The sequence below is a fragment of the Crocodylus siamensis genome, chromosome 5 (assembly GCF_052110815.1).
Source record: "Crocodylus siamensis isolate JL-2025a chromosome 5, ASM5211081v1, whole genome shotgun sequence".
NCBI lineage: Eukaryota > Metazoa > Chordata > Crocodylia > Crocodylidae > Crocodylus > Crocodylus siamensis.
Genome location: NC_143399.1, coordinates 90,258,868 through 90,279,848, shown reverse-complemented (window position 1 = coordinate 90,279,848; position 20,981 = coordinate 90,258,868). Strand labels below are relative to the sequence as shown.

Here is a 20,981-nt window from a genome sequence, read left to right as displayed (position 1 = left end):
CTGCACCACTTCCCCTGGAAGCTGGTTCCAGGCCCTAGCCGCCCTGACTGTGAAGTAGCGCCTCCTAATATCTAATCTAAACTTACCCTCCGCCAGCTTGTGACCGTTATTCCTGGTCACTCCTGGCAGCGCACGGGGGAACAGGGACTCCCCCAATACCTGCTGATCCCCCTTGACCAGTTTGTAGCAGGCCACAAGGTCCCCCCTTAACCTTCTCTTGTGGAGGCTAAACAGGTTCAGGTCCCGTAGCCTCTCCTCATAAGGCCTGCCCTGCTGACCCCTGATCATACAAGTGGCCCTCCTCTGAACTCTTTCCATATTGTCCACGTCCCTCTTGAAGTGTGGCGCCCAGAACTGGACGCAGTACTCCAGCTGCGGCCTGACCAGTGCCGCATAGAGGGGGAGGATCACCTCCCTGGACCTGCTCGAGATGCATCTGTGGATGCATGACAGGGTACGGTTGGCCTTCTTGACTGCCTCCCCACACTGCCGGCCCATGTTCATCGTGGAGTTAATGACGACTCCAAGATCCTTTTCCGTCTCCGTCCTGGCAAGAGGGGAGTTCCCCAACCTGTAAGTGTGGTGCCGGTTCTTCCTCCCCATGTGCAACACCTTGCACTTATCAGTGTTAAACCCCATCCTATTCTCATCCGCCCACCGTTGCAACCTGTCAAGGTCAGCTTGTAGCCTATTGCACCCTTCTAGTGCACCCACATCCCCCCACATCTTAGTGTCATCAGCAAACTTGAACAGGGTGCTTTCTACCCCGTCATCCAAGTCACTGATGAAGATGTTGAACAGTGCGGGCCCGAGGACTGAGCCCTGCGGAACCCCACTGCCCACATCCTTCCAGGTCGAGAAGAACCCATCCACTACCACCCTCTGGGTGCGGCCCTCCAACCAGTTGGCGACCCATTTGACCGTGTGGGCATCGACACCACAGTCTCCCAGCTTTTTGATGAGGACAGGGTGAGAGACAGTGTCGAAAGCCTTCCGGAAGTCCAAAAAGACTACATCCACAGCAACCCCTGCGTCTAATGATTTGGTGACCTGATCGTAAAAGGCCACCAGGTTGGTCTGACAAGACCTGCCACTGATGAACCCATGTTGGTTGCCCCTAAGCATGCATTCCCCCGCAAGGCCCTCCTGGATGTGTGCCAGGAGAATTTTTTCAAAGAGCTTACCCGGGATTGAGGTAAGACTAACTGGCCTGTAATTTCCCGGGTCCTCTTTTTTTCCCTTTTTGAAGATAGGGACCACATTGGCCCTCTTCCAGTCCTCCGGCACCTCGCCAGAGCACCACGAGTGCTCATAGAGCCGCGCCAGGGGTCCCGCAATGACCTCGGCCAGTTCCTGTAGAACCCTAGGGTGAAGATCGTCCAGACCAGCAGACTTGAACACATCCAGCCTCTCCAGAAGTACCCTAACTAACTCCTCGCTAACCCCTGGCCCAGGCGTGTCTCTCTCGGGGCCCGAGGGGGGCCCAGCAGGGAGGTGGCTGAACTGGTCCCTACTTAGGAAGACAGAGGCAAAGAAATCGTTAAATATGTTAGCTTTGTCATCTGGCGTGATGACTAAGTTGCCCATCGTGTCCTGCAGGGGCCCCACATTACCCGGGACCCTCTTTTTACCCCCTATGTATTTGAAGAAGGACTTCTTATTGTCCTTAATCCGGGAAGCTAGTCCTATCTCCAACTCTGCCTTGGCCCTCCTGACTGCCCCCCTACATCCTCGGGCGACTGTAACATAGTCCTTCTTGGTGATGACCCCATCTCTCCATTGGGTATATGCCTCCCTTTTAGCAAGGAGACATTCCCGGATGCTCTTAGTGAGCCATGGGGGTTTATGTGCCCTCCTGCTCCCTTTGACCCTTGTTGGGATTACCTCCCTTTGGGCATGGAGGATCGTCTCCTTAAGGAGCAACCACTCCCCTTCGACATCTGATTCCCTTCCCCTCTGGGTCCTCAGCGCTTCCCCAACGATCCTCCTTAGCTTGTTGAAGTCAGCCCCCCTAAAGTCTAGGGCTGTTGCCTTGCTGCAGCCCTTTGCCACCTTACGCTGGATGGTGAATTCCAGCAAGCGATGATCACTGTCTCCCAGGTGGCCCATCACCCGCAGCCCCCTCACCAGGTCATCACCCGTGGCCAGCACCAGGTCCAACAAGGCATCTCCCCTGGTGGGACTGTGCACCTCCTGGGTTAGATGGAGGTCCTGCACTCTGGCTAAGAACCGACGTGAGCGATCAGACTTGGCTGACTGCTCCTCCCAGCAGATGTCTGGGAAGTTCAGGTCCCCCATGATGACCACATCCTTAACCCTCACTGCCTCTGTAAGCTGACCTAAGAATTCCTGGTCGAGCTCTTCTCCCTGGTTGGGAGGTCTATAGTAGACTCCCACCGTTAAGTCTCTCTCCCCTGGACTGCCTTTTACTCTAACCCAGAGCACCTCAGAGTGCCCCCCCTCTACCCCCTTGCTAATTAACGAGGAAGTATATTCCTCCTTGATGTAGAGTGCTACTCCTCCACCTTTCCTTCCTATCCTGTCCTTCCTGTATAGCCTATAGCCCTTGACACTCACCGCCCAGTCATGCGATGAGTCCCACCACGTTTCTGTGATCCCTACTATGTCAGGGCTGGTGACAGCTAGGAGGAGGGCGAGTTCCTCCTGCTTCTTCCCCATACTTCGAGCATTCGTGTAGAGGCATTTGAGGCCTCCAACGGTTGTGCCCACTGACCCCCTAGTCTCAGCAATGCCCCGTCCCCCATCGCTTACCTGTTTCTCCCTTTTGACCATTGGTCTGGGCTCGCTGGCTGTTGCTGGGCCTGGTAGTTCGTCTCCTCCGCCCTCACCTTCCCCCTCCCCCGACGAGCCTAGTTTAAAGCCCGCCGAAGGAGGTTCACCAACCTGGAAGAGAACACACGCTTACCTTTAGGGGAAAGGTGGAGCCCATCCCATCCCAGCATGTCTCTCATCACAATGTACCGGTCATGGCTGAGGAAGCCAAAGCCCGCCTCGAAGCACCATTCCTGTAGCCTCCAGTTGGTCTCCGCTATGCACATCTCGTGACGTCTGCCTCGACCGCTCACTGGCAGGATGGAAGAGAAGACCGCCTGTGCGCCCATCTCCCTCAGCACGCCTCCCAGAGCATGGTAGTCCTCCATCAGGCGATCAGGGGCTCTCCTGGCCGCATCGTTAGTACCCACATGGACAAGGACCATGGGGTAATAATCGGTGGGCTGGATGATGGACTGGAGCATCCCCTTCACATCCTGAATCTTCGCTCCGGGCAGGCAGTAGACCTCACGTGCTGAGGGATCCTGGCGACAGATGGGTCCCTCCGTACCTCTCAGGATGGAGTCACCAATCACGATGACGCGACGCTTCCTCCTCTTAGGCCTCTTGACTCCCGCCGCCCGCACAGGACATTGTGTGCACAAAGTCTCCTCCCTGGAATCTTCCACTGCTCCCTCCTCCTCCAGGGCTGCCAGGACCTCATATCTGTTCTCCAGATGGACAGGAGGAACTGGTGCCGCAACATGGTTAATAGCCCTGGCGCGGGAGACCGTCTGCCACTCAGCAGTGGAGGGCTCATCCCGGGCTGCCCTCTCCTCGGTCGTACCACCCTGCAGAGAAAGAAAATACCTATCAATTTCCTCCTCTGCCTCACGGATTCCCCTCAGCCTGCTAACCTCCTCCAGGAGCTCCTGCACCCGCTCCTCCAGGGTCCTAAGGCGGATACCTACAGGACAGGTGCAGGAGTCCCCAGTCCCTGCCCCCGCAGACCTTGCCGGGCAGTTCCCGCAGGCCAGGGGGTTGGAGGACGGCAGCCCCCCCGAGGGCTCTGTCTGGGTGGAGGCCTCGGACAAGCCAGTAAATATACCAATAAGACATTTTGCTTAACTGATACGTGTGTGTGTGTGTGTGTATAGTGGCATTTCATTTTAATCATGGAAAAACATGGATTTGGGGGGGTTAATCAGATAATTTGCAAAAAAAAATTTATCAGATAATTTGTGATTTTCAAACAGAAAACCAGGATCCCTGGTAACTGCCAATTAATTAACAAAATACTTTGTCTGCTCCTGGTATTACTGAAATCAATTAACTTGAATAGAGAAAGATCCAGACCCAGAAAAGGTTAGTAAGGCAAGGTCTGTGTTGTTTGATGGCTTCATTTTGCTTGGGCCTGTGTGACCTTCTCCTGTATTTATACTTTGTACAGCACATTCCCCTAAATGAATTTCTACTTGAAATGAACTATGGCTTTTGCACAGTGCTTAGTATGAAAGATAGAATGGCCTGTGTTTCCTCAAAACATTTATAAGAGAGTTTTAAGTCAACCTCAGAACTTTAGTTCAACCTGGACTGAATATCAAGTTTCCTAGCAACAGCCCCCCCCCACCCCAAAAGAAAAGAAAAGAAAAGGGTTTTGTAACCAAAGGGGTTGAGTAGTGTATCTCAACCAGGCCATTTTGTTTGATTTTTGTCTTTGTCAATAAAATTTGTAATTTCATTGGGTTGTGGAGAAAAGAGATTCCAAAGTACCTCTATAGTATAGTGATAAATCTTCCTTAACCAAACCTTTAGAAGCTTGCTGAGCACTAACTAGATATTTTTGTGCAGGGAGTATGAAGAGTACCAGTTCCAATTTAAAGACATTGAGTTCTTAGTAACTGCTTTAGTAATCCTACTGTAAACATACCTGTGGCATACTTTTCATACGTCTTGGAGGAAAATTAATTAGATTTAACTTTTAGAGTAGACTGGCTAAACTGGTTAAATTGCATGAAATCCCTGTGTAGGCACTCATGTAGCCTTCATTCAGTTCAGTTCAGTTTATTAACTGTGAAAGTGAATTGAAAAAATTGAATTCAGACTACATCAGTACTGAATTATTGGGTGAAGTTATGGTACACTTAGACCATACTAAATCTGTGGAATATTAAGCCACGTTAAAGTTAGAATCTGCAGTTGCACCTTAAGAGTTAATACCTTCCCTTGCCTGCACAGCTCTGATGGCTAGAGGGCTGGTAAGCATGAATGTGGCTAGTAGCTTGCTCAATTCCTGCTCAGGGCGGTGGGAGTGGGGAGTGCTTGAAGCAGTGCATTCTGGGATGTTGGAAAACTGCAAATTTCTTGTATGATTTCTCTGGAGCAGAATGAAGTTGTGCTAACATAAGCTAGGTAGCATGGCCTGAAGTTAACCTTCACCTGAAGTGGCATAACTTGGAGATTCTCAAAGGGCACTTAGCGTGAATTAAGAAGCTCTATTGTGTGGACAATCAAATTTTAAGTGTAATGTGTAACTTCACTCTAAGCCTATTCAAAGAGTCATATTTTAGTTTTTGTTTGACCAGTTTTACTGTAACCAATCTACTTCTAATTCACATCTTCATATATTTTTGGATTAATTTTCCTGAATGTCCCTGTATAGATAGACAAATCCTTCTTCTCTGATTGAGGCAGTTTTCAAGGGCAAAAACTCTCAGGTAATCAGAAGATCCACATTAACATTACAGCCGCTTATTGCTCTGAAGTTCATTTATTGCTCTAGTGCACTGTTAATTTATTAAGTTCAATACATTGAATATGAACTTGTGCTCTCCTAATTTTGATTACACAATAATGATTCCCTTATGAAAAGTTTTGGGGAGGGTGTTCTTTAGGAATTTGTCTTTAAGAACTTCTTCTAAACAGATAGATCACTACTTAAATTCAGAGTTACTGGCACTATGGACAATTTATAGGTGAAAAACTTGGTTACTGTACAATTAAGTTTGCCTAGTGATAGATTTTGTCCTTCCAGAACACCAAGTTCTGCAAAACTCATACTTTCCAAGTGGTGTCCTATGATAACACAAAAAAGCAACATGGAAACATTATTGTTTGACTGTATTACATGGGGTCACTTCTGCAGAGTGCTGTAATATTTTATTACTACAGTCTGATGGGATCAAGTTAAATCTGTAACATGAGCTATTTCCATATGTACCTCTCCCACTGTTCTCCTATTGGTAATGTTCCTCATCTTTCTTTGCCAGGGGGTGGTTTACCTGCATGTAAAAAGTAAGAAAACACAAAAGGGATAAACACTGGGGGGGAAAAAAAAAAGAAAAAAAAAAAAGGAAAAAGAGAAAGATGGTTACATTAAAGAAACTTTGCAATGAGGTGAGTCTGGATACATTATTCATTTCCACTCATTATCGATGACCGCTCAGCGGTCATTCATATCTGTGCTACGCTCTGTCACTCATGAGTTATAAGGTTATCGGTAATGAGTGGAAATAAATAATGTATATACAATCTTCCTATTCAATATCCTTTGTGTTGTATATCTAATTCCTTGAAAGCATGTCTCCAGAGAAGCTCAGACCTTGTGAAAGGAATGCAGCATTCCAAAGATATAATGGTATTAACTAATTGTAGTCATACACTCTGTTTTGCATTATAAATTACCGTAGATTGCTGTTTTTCCTATTCAAGCTAGTCCTGCTCCAAGACTTTTTGAGCGAATGGGAAGAAGGCTCACACACCATTCACTGGGCTTTAAGGCCCAATTAGTTGTTATTCATTCATTTAGATTCTGCCACTGTATCCGTAAAGTAAGGCCTGGATGGGGATGGAGGGTAGCAGGATTGAAGAAGATTAATGAAACCCTCACTCCACATTCTCCCCAGGCTACAGAGTAAACCATTGTGTCACTCTATAGAGGCTACTTCTGTCCAATGGGCAATACATCCCATATGGGACATTTATGTGGACTACCCTGTAGAGGTGGATGAGAAACAGTTCTCCTTGCCATTTTACATCTGTGTCTCCCCAGTATGCCTCACTCCAGCATATAACAGAAATGTGCTGGTCCTGCATTTACAGACCAAAAAGAGGGACGGTTTAACTAGGCCTGCACCCTTGACAAACCCTGGGGAAAAGCAGGGGTGAGGAGACGGGAGGGTGGAGAAACATTGGAAGGGGGAGGGGGAGGGTTCTGGAAGCTGTGGGGGTGGGGGAGGAGGAGCATGCTGGAGTCTTACTATGCTGGTGACCCAAAAACTGTTCTCTGCTGCTGCCACTACTGCTCCCACAGCCACAGCCACAGCCAGAGCAAGTTCTGCCTGTCCCAGCTGTTGCATTTACAGGAGCAATGCAGTATACATGCACCAGCTGTGGCTGCAAAAGCAACACTATAGGGCTGCTTTTGCTGTTGGAGAGCTGATTCCACAGGGATTGGGAGGGTGGTGGGATATTCTGGTGCCCCTCCTAAACTGGTGCCTAGATCTGGTGCTCTGCTCACCTACCCCCAGTTATGCGACTAGCCAGTTTCACTACACAGTGCCACTCCTCCCTGCACGTGAAGCCATGATGTATAAAATCTCTAAAAATAAGTAAAGCAAAGATGTCTTGGAAGTTTTGTTCCCCTTGATTTCAAAAGAAGCAGGGCCGGGAGCTAGCTGGGCTTCCAGTTTCTCCATTGTTCGGTGACTTTCATTAATGGTTGCAGACTGTAGGATTTCACTTGTTGGATACTGTCTGTAGTGATGAGGTGCAGAAGTAGCCACTTACAAAGTAAGTTTGTTACAGTTGCACTAGGCCTGATGGTTTGCAAAACTCATTCTCATTTGAAAATTTTTCTGCCTCTTCTCTGACCTTGTGTCCTCTGTTGCCAAGCACTGCACTTTAAGCATGTTTTCCTTCTTTCTCTTTGCTTTACATTCAGTACGCTGACACAGCACCAATTTTGCTTCTAGTCTGCCTTAGCAATATATGTCAAATTCAGTTGAAAAGCCCAGTATGACTAACAGCCTTTTTGTAGACCTATTGTACGGTACCTCAAAATAGTCTTTCTCTGGTGTAACGAGTACAATAAGTGGGCATTAAGGACAAAACACTCATCTGTAACCTTTCCCAAGCTGATACTGACTAATCCTTTTTATAAGCAAGATAAGGCTACAGTTTCATCTGCGTTTGAGTGGGATTCTGGAGGAGAAGGAAGGAATGGGAATGAACCTAATGCAGAGCAACACAATTAGTATGAAAAATACTATCTTATTTTCTTTCAGAAGGTTTGTCACTATCTTAAAAAGAATTTGTATAGGCCCCACATGCTTATTAAAATTTATAAGGTTTTAACTTACCTGGCTCTGTCACCAACTGACAGGCTGTTCTTTTTTTTATCTGTTGCTGTCTCTACAAACTCATTTTCACATGAAAATGGGTTACTTTTGAATGTGATAACTATAAAAATGATGTCAATTTGATTTCTCTGTCCTCTATGTATCTCATTCTTTGTCAATCACGTCATCCATGTTTTGTATCTGGAGCTTTGTGATTCTCTTGTTTTGTTCCACTCTTCTTACTCTATCTTAAAAAAATAAAAGGCCTGACACGCAACACTGATAAACCCCTTAGATTATTACATACTGAGCACATATACACATGCCTTTGCTCCAGCCTGATTACTCTGGTGTAAGCTACTTAGGTATACCTATTTTCAGGCAGACACCTACACACGCAGGGATTAGGGGGAATATTTGGCCTGTTTCCTGCAGCCCTGCAATGAACTCCTATGGTCACTGCAGGGAGCTCTAGGCTCTGGCTGAAGCTAACAGAACCCAGCATCCGTCTTTAAAAAACCACACCTTCTGTCTGCTGTCTGGCCAGCCACTTCCTTGCCCAGGAGCAGTGTGCCAGGTGCAGGGACAGCACGCCGCAGCTTTCTCCTTGGCCACTCTCCTCCCCACGCTATGGCTGCTCCAGCCCCTTCCCTGGCAATGACGACCAGTGCCATGTGCAAATGAAGGACAATGCCCTGTTCTGCTGGTTGCCATGCTGGCCTGCTGGCTTGCTGCACTGACTGTTGCCTGGCCCATGGCTATCTCACCCCACACCCAGCAACTAACTCTGTGGCCACCAACCACCATCCCAGGGTTGCCACTGCAGTTGTGCCACAGCCTACAGGAGGGATGCTGATGACAGGCTCCATGATGTCACCTCAAAATAGAGCCCCTCCACTACCCGCCCCACCCACCAACAAAAAAAAACCCTTTTCCCTGTGCAAACTATTTACTAAATGATTTTTGTCAGGTCCCAGAGCTGGGGGCCATGAGGTGGGGGTGCCTAGGAGGCAGACCCTAGGGGCAAGTGGCCAGCACCCTGGCCTCTGGCTGTTTTCCCTGTGTGTTTGGACTCTGGGGCAAGTGGAAAGGGCTGGGGGTTCACCTGAGGCAATGGCAACAGTGCTCCTCTGGTGTGGCTGGCTGCTCCTCTGGTTGGCAGAGTCCAGGCCCAACATGGTCAGTGTATGGTTCTAGCACTACTCTAGGTAGCTGCCACTCCACACCCTGGGCCCAGACAGAGGGGTGGTTGGCAGGGCACCTGGGGTAAGGACCAGGCCAGGGGCACCTGGTGGCTAGAGGTGGTGGAAGACCTCCTCCCAGGTCCAGGCAGGGGCCTGCAGCAGGGCAGTGGGTGACTGCCAGGGGCCATCTGGGGCTAGGGCCAGGGGCTGAGCAGCAGGTGACATGAAATTTACCACCAGAGCCAGAACTGTGTCCAGCACCTAACGGTCATCATCTATGCCCTGCATTGCCTGGCCCAGGATGACATGCTGCACCCACAGCACCTGGTGGCCTTGGATTCCCTTCTCAGGGACCCTTTGCTACTCTGAAATCTCTACTTCTATATTCTTTTTCTCCCTCTTTTACATCTTTTACTCTTCATCTCTGGGCATTGTTGATTGGTCTCTGTCTGGTTGTCATACTCTCCATGTTCTGTCTTGTCAGCATATTCTTTTGTTTCACAAACCCATCACATGCACATGTCCTAATCTGGGCTTTTACCAGAGTCCTCCTAATTTGGTCCATCTACCAAAACTGGAAATCTCAAGGGCTCTGCAACTGGGCACTGTAACCTGGATAATGCAGCAGCATCCATTATCTCATGTTATGGAACAGTGTGGTACATGTCTTCAATAACCAAGCCTGTGTGTCTGCTTGCTGCTTGCCTGTGTCAGAAACAGTGGGCCTTGAAAAAACATTTAGAAATCAATTAACTTTTGCCATTGCCCTGGACCATAATTCTAATGCAATATCTACTTTATCTACAAGTCAATTCCTGAAAGCAAACCTCTAAATATCATTTTCTAGCCATCACTGCTGCTGCAACTCCAGACCCCACTGCCCCCCTCTCCTTCTGCAGGTCCACCACTCTGCTGTGCTGCCACCCAGCCCACAGTGCCTGGGCTCAGAAAGGACACAGGGCTCCCGGACAACTGGGATAGGAGCTGCCTGTGCCCCCACCCTCCCTGCAGGGGTCCTCTCCATGGGAGCACCCTGGGGCTAGCTTCTTGCCATGCTGCTGCTGGGTACTGAGCATGCCCATGCTGTGCATGCCCCAGCTGGTGCATGATGAGCTGTTTGCATGGTCTGAGAGGGTGCCTGACCCACTAACCCTTCTGCTGCTGATTCTCAGGGTGCCCTAGGTGCACCTACACACTTGGTATGGGACTGTGAGCTACAACAGCATGGGAGACAAGCCCAGGCTGCCCCACAACCTTTGCCACCACCTGAAGGGCTACCTGTGGCTGTGCTTATGTGTCTCTGCGAAGGAGGACATCACCACCACTATCAGCATGTTCCTAAGCATGTGAGAGGCCCATGCCCATCCAGCTGCTGGGGCATGGCTTGCTCAATAAAGTTTAGCGCTGTCTCCTTCCTCACTGTGTGATGGGGGGGGTCAGAACCTGGGGCCAGGGGAATGCGGCCAGGCCAGGTGGAGGGGGGCTGGGTTGGGGAGGGCCATCTTTCTTCCCAGTGCAGGGGCTTACCTTGTGGCTTTCTTTGATAATGTATCACTAGAGGTGCCAGGATGGGGTAGGGGCTCAGGCAGGCCACCTATGCTGGTGTAAACTGCATGGCTATAGTCTGGGTCCTGGGGCACCAGGATGGCCATCAGTTGCAGTATAAAGGGCATGCACTTACAGACATGGCCAGACCAACGATTGTGGTTGGTTATGGTAACCCACTATGCCTACAAGGCTTTGACCTTTATGTGGCATTGCTGCCTCAGGTTAACCCCCTAGTGGCTGGGCAGACCTGGAAGCAAGCTTGTTCCTGGGCCATGTCTACACGTGTTACTGTGCATTAACTAATCCCACTTAAATTTTCTACTTGTATTTACAAATTTGCATTTACAAATTTTCTGGATAAAAAAGTAGAAAATTTAGAAACAGAGAAAATAAAGTAGAAAATTAAAAAAATTTCTGCTTGCATTTACAAATTTGTAATTGCATTTACAAATGGAAGTAGCAAATTTAAGTGGGATCAAGGGTTTTAACTACTCAGTATGTATGTGCACATTTGGATGTGCGCAGCTACTGCACAGTAAACTATGCTAATGCACAGTACCAACTCTTTTGTAGACACGTCCACTGATAAACTTGTGGCATTGTGTATGTCAGAGCTGCTTCTACTCCTAACAGCCCTTTGGCTTCAACAATAAGATAAAATAAGTTTTTCTTTTATTCTTTTCTTTTTTTCCAATCTCATTATCCCTGTAAGTCACTTGAAATGTGAAATCTTTTTATTCCTTACTCAGAGCTCTATTTTTTCCATAATGATTTTTGTATGTTTGTTTTGAGGACTGTTTTAAAATAATTTGAAAGACAGAAAGGTAGAGAATGTTTGGCAGGGCAACATGGAATTGATATAATCACTCCTAATGCTGCAGATAGGAAGTGTATTCACCCAGGCCTTGAGCCAAAAGTTTTGGCAGTCAATAGTAGAGCTACCAGGGTTTAGAATCCAGCAACCCAATATGCTAACCTTCCTGAAGTCAAAAGAAATTTTCTCATTGACTTTAATGGGAGCAGGATCCCCAAAGAGTTTCTAGGACTAGAGCACATTTGTGCCTTTTCCCCCCTCACTAGGTGCATCTGCATGTATGTTTTACTGAGGAGTTGACTACCTAGTATTAGATTGCAGGAAATTAACTCTGCCATAGAGTACTGTCTGCCCCTGTACTACACAGTTATAGACTGTAACTATGTGTACTGAAATGCACATGTAGATGGTGACAGGGGCTGGTTGGGGCGCAAGGGTGCTAAAGTGCAGGGTGGGGTGGGGCTGCCTGCCGTCTAGCTTTGCGCTTTTGCACTCTCATCCCCCAGCCAGCCCTTTTGCCACCTGACTGCCACCCAAAACCTGGGGCTGACTCCCTGGGCCCCCTGCTCCACCCTGGCTTAAAGTGCTACAGTCCCAGGTACACGTGTAGGTGCTGCACCCAGGAGCAGCTTATTCCAATGCAAACCTCACCGGAGTTTATTTTGTTGCCTTAATAGCACATGTAGATGCACCCACTGATGCAGACAGGCCTGACAAATTGACAGTGCAGACCTTACAACAGAAGGGTACTGGTGGGTATTCAGAATTAAAGGAATTGATGTCCTTATGTACCTCTTCTCAAATATTGATTCACAGCAAAGTTAAGATGAAATACGTAAGTATTCCACCTATTTTTATAAATAGATAAAATGAGACAACATTCACCTGTCAGATGCTGTTTGCTGCCTTTTTCAGTATTTCCTTCTACTTCTTCTGTACTGTTTCTTTGTGCTTCTGATGGACACTCACCTTCACACCCCATCTCTGTTGGCTGGTTTTCTGTCATTTATCTCTGCAGTAGGTTGTGTTTGGTTCCCTAGGTAACATTCCACTAACATTTCATTTTTGTTCCCATATGCCACATTTTTCCCCTTCCATGACAGTCAGACAAATCTACAGTGCCTCCAGGAGGTGCTAGGAGAGTTCCATGATGAAGTACACATACCCATTCTGTGCAGGCTATGCTCCCCCCAAATGCATCTATCCATTTTGTTTTGGATGTCTTTTATTGGGGCACTGCCCCTGCTGCTCTAAGAATGGATGCATTGCATCTCTTTATTGTGTCAGGAGGTGAGTATGCTGTGTAGGAGGCCAATCCAGGGTAGGGAAGGTTCACAGAGGGGAAAGGAATGGGACACTGATGAAATCCCTAACACAGTCTGGAGGTAGTGTTGACAAGTCCTCACTGTCCCCTTGGCCATTTTGAACATGTGCTTGCTTGCAGACACCCAAATTCTATGATCCAGGGTTGCCACATGTTAATAGCGTGGTTCTTTGAATATTCAGAATTCTATAAAGTTGAAAAGTTCCTTTCCTAATAGCAACACTATTCATGATCATCCTGGATTCCCCATGCTTGAGACCTCTGGACTTATGCAGCCTCTCGGTATATCCCCTGAACTCAGCCCCAATGTAGCTTCTCGAAAGGTTGAGCCCCTGGCTCCTTGGACTCTGAGACCAAGTCCTTTAGTTCCTGACTTCCCTTGGTTGTCCTTCTGGCATATCTCCTGGAGAGAGACTTCATCTCCTCAGATGTATGGAGTGCAGAGCTGGAAGCTATCTTTAAATTATGCCAACTTTTATTAGTCCACAGCAAAACAGCAGGATCCTTGGGCCCTGAAATCCTGGTAGTCTGGACTGTTGTCTCTCATGCCTCTCAGGCTCTTTTCTTCCTTTCTTTATCACTCTTCTCCCTTGTGTTTAGGAGTTTCCCTTGCAAGGCAGTCTTTTCAAACAGGGCCCCTGTGACATCCCTCCTTAGCACCAAAAACAGCAGGGAGTTTTTCCAGGTGCCCGAGCTTGTGCAATGTCTGTGTGCCAACATGCACATATTAGTTCATTGTTGTCTAATAGCCCATTCTCTCTGGCAGATCTTCACTGATATACTTCAAACCACAATTAACTCCTTCTTTTGCAGTGTACAAGCTAATCAAAGGACCTGAGGCATGCAACATTATTAGAACATGGACACATTTAAGACAGAAATATTATAAGCAATACCAGTCTGTCACATGCTTGGTAGAGAATACTTTTAAATGTTTTGCCTGGGTTTTCACATGTCAGTTGATTGCTGTGGTTTAACACAATCTTTTTGTGTTTTGTATCTCCAAATGATGGAAATGAAGGGCTTGAATAGCATGTAGATAAATATTGCCTTTTCCTGATATGCAAACACCTGCTTTCACCCTTAGCTACTGCTTACATTAATTCATCACCTGGATTAAATGGGATGAGTGGGCCAATTTACATTGCCTCATTTTGGATTAATTTGTGGAACATCTTTATTCATTTGTTGTTGGGGGGGGGTTTAATGGAAAAAAAAAGATGTCATTGGGAACCAAAAAAGTACATTTCTTTTTAAGTGCGTATTAGAAGCTGTTTTGAACTGTTTATATTCGGCATTTTAGGATAGAAACACGGTTTCACTGATTGCAGGACATGGCCATATGTTGTCTAAAAGTTCAACATGATGAAAAGTTTGTAGTTACATGCTTTTTTTCTGACCTACTTATCGCCCTGCCCTAGGAAGAAAGAAGAATCAGAGAAATCTTAAATTCCCTTTCTGTTGTCCCCTCAAGGGAAGAGATTTGGTATCTCATTGGCTACATCTTGGCAATCACTTTCCCCTATTGTTGTTATCTGTGGAGCATCTCAGTAACCCACTGTACTTTTCTTCCATACTCTGTAATCCAGGGGGAGTGCCCACTTTTGTTTCCTTTTGTCATCTTCAGGAAAAAAAAAGTCCTGCCCTTCATATTTATTTGTAAGGTTCCTTCCCCTCAGGCAACATCTTAATTAAAAATATTGTGAAAAGTGCAAAAATTATCAAAACTTTTACAAGGGGGTTACCACTGAAAGGGCAGACTGGAGGTTGTCAGTGTAGAATTGGACCTTACAGCTTACATATTTTCATAGTGTTCAAATAATTATTTGTATATGTGTGGCTCTTAGCAAATTCTAATCCTCTTTTAGTAAATGTAAATAGATAATGTCATGAACTCAGCACTCTACAGTAACAAGGTAATATACATGTACAAATAAGAAAAAAAAATTTAGAGAGTCACATTTTATTGTCAGGCTACTACAGACTTACTCTAACTTAAGAAGAAAAACAGTTTTAACAATGATAAATGATACTTTGAACATTATCCTTTAAATAATCCTTTGCTGTTTTATTATAACAATATGAATCATGATGAATTAGTTTAACATTAATCTGGATGTAACGTGATTTGAAAGGCCTATTCAGTTTATAGTGAAAAGGCTTTAAAATTTTATGTCATAACAGTAAAAAATGAATATTATGTTACACGGCTATTAAATAACGTGGGATTTATAATACTGTATTTTAAATTTCATTTTCCTCCCCCATTAACGAGCATTCTAAGGCTGAAAAGACCAAGAATGGTTAGAGATGGCCTGCAGGTATTAAGTTCTAATATTATAGTTTTGTCTTGTTTTAAAACTATGCATATATCTCATTGTTTTGATGCCCATCTTGAAATACCTTAGCAGGCACTTTCTCAGGATCAGGACTTTGAGGTATGGAAATCAACATTTTTTTTTAATTGTTGTCTTTATGTTACCTTTAGGCTTGGACCAAAGATCATGATTAAGATCTATCATAGGATTATAAGAAAGTGTTTCATTCCAGTGCAGTTCAGCAGAAATGGTTAGGGAAAGTCAATAGTTTATCAGTCTATCTAGGTCTAGATGTATCATGATGTGTAGGTCTAGATGTGCATCATGCAAAACTGGACAGATATTTCATTACACTACATTACATTGTATTATATATTTGATTTTTTTTTGTTATGCAGGTTTTGACTTTGCCACAAAAAGTGGAAATTGTTTTTTTGAATTAGCCATTTTTATTTTTCTTATAAAGAATCAGAAAATTTTTTGGAAATCAGACAGATTTTATGGCAATTTTTGTTTCATGCAAAACTCAGCTTTATCCAAAAAAAAAAAGTTTTGGTGAATTATTTTTCTCTAGACTGAATAATTCTGTATATATACATTCACATACAAAAAGCAGAGATGAGCTTATGTTCATATCCCCCACTCTGTGTTTCTTGTGTTTGTAGGGTGTTAATTGTATGCACTTCTTTTCAAGGAAGTTACCTACTCCTGTTTTGTATGATGCCCAGCACAATGGGACACTGATCCAGACTGAGGCTTTTGAATATTTCAGTCATAACAGCAGGAAGAACAACAGGGGATCACAATCCTGTGTTTTTGTGTCATCACACCCAGTGAAGCATATGAATATAACATTCACCTCCTGGGCTCCAGAGTCATGCAAAAACAGGGGCTCTGGCCAGACCCTGTCATCAGACCTCATGTAGCTCAGCCAAAATGACAGGTGCCACAGCACCCCTTCTGCTCGCAGGGTTTTCTTTGCTATAGTAGATGACTGGGGAAGCACCTTTAGTGACCCATATAGAGTCACTAAAGAAGAATAGATGGAGCTGTAGTGTAACATTTAGGTGCTGAAGCACTACTTCCTAACTAGTTATGGGAATAGACAGAGGTTGCGTGTGTGGGCCAAAGGATAATAGTGGTGGTGATAATAATTATAATTCTCATAATAAAAAATGGGTTAGCTACTTAAGGACACTTCTGAAATTGACCTGACAGTGCAATTCTCCTCTTGCTGTGCTGCTGCTTCAAGCTTCAGTCCAGAACCCCCAGGGCTAATAGGGACCTTTCCTTTGGCTTCACCAGGTGTTAGATCTGATGGATTGCCGTTGGAAGCAGCACTGTGTATTCCCTATCACTTGAACAGCTGTCTTTGTTTGAGTTGTTAGTCTGGAAATTTATATTTGTATAAGACAGGAGTGGGCAAAAAGGGGATCCAGCCTGCCAATTGATTGTATCTGGCCCGTGAACAGGTGCCTGCAAACGCATGAGATCCAAAGCATGGGCAGCCAGAGGCTCTGGCTCTGGGTCTGGCTGCTGTGTGGTGCTGGAAGGGCAGAGCTCTTTCTGCCCACCACTGATGCAGCTGTGAGCTGTTACCAGATTTGTCCGCTACTTTGGGGTGTGCTCATTTATTAGGGCTAGGGTCTTGGTAATTCTATTAATGTGCTGCTTGTGTTACTTATGTTTCTATCCAGAGCTGTATCTCTCCCTTGTGCAAGCTCTCACCCCCAATGGAGCTATCTTGCAGGACTCAGTTCAGTGGAACTGGGTTCCTCCAGTCCCCAAATCAGTCATACACATGAACACACACAGATTAACGTGACACGCCTGACCTGGCCGGGTTGATCAGCATGGACAGGCTGACACCCTCATATGCCAAGAATCAGTTCATGAGAGCAACAATAACTACAGTCAGACACAAGTACACAGTTAAACAGAATACCTCTGAATCCAGCTGGGTGTCCAGATGACACCGTCATGGGCCAGCATTCAGTTCATTAGGGCATGTCTGACCCAAACTGGGTCAATCAGCCTGTACAAGCTGATCCCCTTATGTGTTTCAAATTCAGCCCATCCCAATCTTTTAGCCTCTTGATGAGCAGACCCCACAGTATTTTTGGGTTACACGGGGATCTTTAGCTTAGGTAAAAGAAGCGTTGCTGCAGAGCAAGTGGGAAAGGAGAAGTAAAGAAGGCAAAATATACCCAGTTACCACCAGTTTGACTAAAAAAGTTATTTATTGCTAAGTATGAAATATACAATGGCACTAGCAGTAATAGACATACAAAGGAAAAACAAACACAAAGTCACAGTATACCCTGGTTTCACTAAGTATTTGGGGAAACTTAGCTCAAGCTTAACTAATACAGTTCAGGTTCAGAAATCTGTGCTTAGAGAGAGAGAAGAGAAAAGAGAGAGAGCTGGGATCTCACCAGTCCAAGGCACTCAGGTTGCAAAGCTGACAGGTTAAAGTTCTCAACATGATCTTTGAAGGGAAATGATCTGCTTCCTTCAGCCTCTCCAGAAGAAAGCGGGTGGTATCAGCACACACACTGCTGCTTCTTTTACAGATTTTTATACCCTCAGTTCAGCTTCTTTCAAGCATTCTCAGTAGTGTAAATCAAATTGTCTTTTCTATTGACAAGGGGTTATCTGGGTGGAACATCTCAGGAAACTGATTGATACTCAGGAAACACATACTTAGGAGCCAGCTTGACATTCCTATGGATAGCAGATATACTGATGGGATATCTCCTGGTGTCTTCAGAAACAATAGATAGCTTGCAGCATCAGGGTTTTAGATTTTTACTTGCTGTGAACAAGCCTCAGCTTAGCATGACTTTTCCAGATCTTACTATAGTCTTTTAACAGACTTAAGGCACTTATTGGAGTGTTCATAACCTTTTGTGGAGAGGACTTCCACCAGTCATCCCGGGAAAAGTATGACAATACTTGTGGTCAGGGCTCCAACGGGCTGGATGCTGTGATGAACCCATTAAATGTTGCCCATACCCCCTCTGACTCGGTCTATTGCCTCAGCATTCCCTCACCCGGCAACCGAGTTTTAGCCAATTAAGTTTACATAGGCCTTCCATAGTGGGACCGGGGAATGTACGGCCCGAGATGCCTAGTAAACTTACTTCTGCTTAGAGGTGTGTCTGTGGGGTGGGGTGGGGTGGAGGAAAACTCCTTTGTAAATCCAGATTAGAACTGGTCAGATAAATGCTGAGCTAGGTGTGTGGGTTGATTAGCACTTGGAGCACAGATTCCCTATCATGCAGTGCTCCCCTGCTTCACTGATCCCAGAATTCACTGCAGTCTCTGCTTCAGGCTTTCTGTTCTCCATCTCTCATGTAAATGGATGATCATCTGGTCCCATCTCAGATGCAAATGAGACCTAGGGCAGTTGTTTCACTCTTGTCACCCTTATCTGGAGGGTTTTAGGTGTGCCTTTCACTGCATCTTAATCAGTTTCTGTTTAGGTAGAGGAAGTGGGGGGGGGGGGAAACTCTTTGTGAGTCAGACAGTCTGCGTCCTGTGTCAGGGTTCCCCAAGAACATGGAGCTCAGAGGTAACAGGGCCTGGGTGGATGCCCCAGTCCCCACGTGGAACCTGCTGGTCATGTCCACAGCTATCACTGGTGTCCATCTGGGGTCACTTCCACTGTACCAGGCAGGTGCTGGTATAAGCTATGGATGCAACTGGCATGTTCCAGACGGGGTGGAGATTGGGGCGGGCTGCAGCTTGAAGTAGGGTGGGGATCAGGGCATGCTGAAGCTCTGGGCAAAGTGGTGATTGGGGAGTCAGGGAGCAGGGTTAGAAAGTGAGAGAGAGGATAGAGAAGTGTGGTCATTGAGAGGACACCAAAACTCATGAAGTGGCCCTCCAGTCAAAATAATTGACCACCTTTGATATAAGATCACAGCTGTACGTGATGCACAGGACTGAAGGACAGTACTTTTCCCTTCCCCTATTTTCATTTTATTATGGTGGGGGTTTTAGAGTGGGTTGGTATCACAGGTTTTCTCAGTGTCATATTGTTTTCTGCTCCATGGCTTCTCTCTCTAAACACAGTGATTATTTATTTTATAGCACTGAGTTGCCAAGAGGCCATGGCAGTTATAAATGCAAGATAAAGTTCTGGTGGCACTTGTTAATGTGTATTACCACAGTGGCCGGGCCTCCTTATGATTGGGGATAAATTCACCTAGGCTCTGTGTAGAAACCAGGGCTGGCATAACCAGCCAGGCAACACAGGCAGCCACCTCAAGTGGCCAATTGTAGGGTGCAGCAAAAACAGTGCACACACACCTTGCACATGCACACTGGGGGCTGCCTCTGGAATCTGAGCATACGCAGAAGTGAGTAGGGCATCTCTGGTGCTACTGAGCTGCCGCTTTGGGGCTTGGATGGTGCCTGCCTTTGGTTCCAGGAATGATGCATGGTGGGGCAGCTAAAATCCTTGTGCCACTGCTGGTAGACACAAAACAGAAGCCCTGGTCTTGAAGAACTTTCAGTCTCAGTGGTCACTTCTCAAAGCAGGTGTGGGGCAAAGGCTGTCAAGACTAGGTTAAGTTAGGCTTATTTCCTGCAGCCTGATCATATGGACCCAAAAAACTAACCAGAGCAGGCTGACCCAGCAGCTGGGGTAACTGAGCCTAATGAACAAACCAGTGCAAGCTGAGTCCTAGCCCCTTCCTTTGATTGGTTTTTGGTCTACTCTTAAGGAACTTTTCTGGCACCTGAGCCTTGCTACACAACTTACTGATCTTCAGTCCTTGCATGGCTCCAGTCCTGGTAATTCTGGTTCTCTGACTCCTTGGGCACCAGATACATGCCTGATGCCTACTCCAATGCCTTCTAATTAGAACATTTTGGAGCAGACTCAATTAATCAAGTCTGCTCAATCAGGTAAATTTGATTAGAACACTCCAGCAGCCTCAGCATCATGCATAGTTAGCATCTGGACATTTCAAAATGGCAGTGGGAAGACTTTAACAAAAGTTCATTGAACGAGCTCCAGTTAAAGCACCACCACCACTGTTTGACATGTGGGACACTGAATACACAACACACTGCAGGTGTTTTAATTAGAGCAGCCCCAAGAGCTGCTTTAATTAAAACACCCCCTGCCCCCTCACCCCCAAAAGTACATGTAAAGATTAGGACTGTGTGAAATTTCACCAGCTGTTTTGATTCAACTCTATTCCAACTCATTTCTAGCTCAAAACAGCAAATTGAATCAAAACAAAGGGCTTTGAAACAGCCTTGAAACAAAATGAGGATAGTTGAAATGTCTTGAAAGTTTTGAAATGTTTCGAGTTTCAAAGCAGCCAGCAGCAAGATGGTGGGAGATGGGAGAACCAGGGCTGTGTGCTCAGCAGCAGCTGGGAGCACAGCCCTGGCTCTCCCCATCTCCCACCACTGGGCTGTGGGAAGTCAACCACAGCACAAGGGAAGGGAACTGAGTCTGGGCTCAGTTCCCCTTCCAAACTCTGTAATCAGGCTGGGGAAAGGAACTGAGCTCAATTGCTCAGTTCCCCTCCCCAGCCCTATGATTGAGCTGGGGATGGGAACTCAGCCCAGCTGGCCTGATGTCCCATCCCCAGCCCAATTGTAGTGCTGGGGATGGGAACTCAGCCCAGCTGAGCTAACTTCCCAGCCCCAGCCCGACCATCA

General features: G+C 46.2%; 1 protein-coding gene across 1 annotated transcript in view; it reads right to left on the bottom strand.

Moving 5' to 3' along the window:
* Positions 1-2,804: 2,804 nt before the first annotated feature.
* LOC149864394 (uncharacterized) overlaps positions 2,805-20,981 on the bottom strand; it is a 78,129-nt gene continuing 59,952 nt past the window's right edge. Inside the window, exons 2-3 of the mRNA XM_090049780.1 lie at positions 2,983-3,549; positions 2,805-2,904 (exon numbers count right to left, since the gene is read on the bottom strand). Of these exons, the coding sequence (XP_089905906.1) occupies positions 2,871-2,904; positions 2,983-3,549 (601 nt within the window). The 3' untranslated portion in view covers positions 2,805-2,870. The remainder of the gene's footprint in view (positions 2,905-2,982; positions 3,550-20,981) is intronic.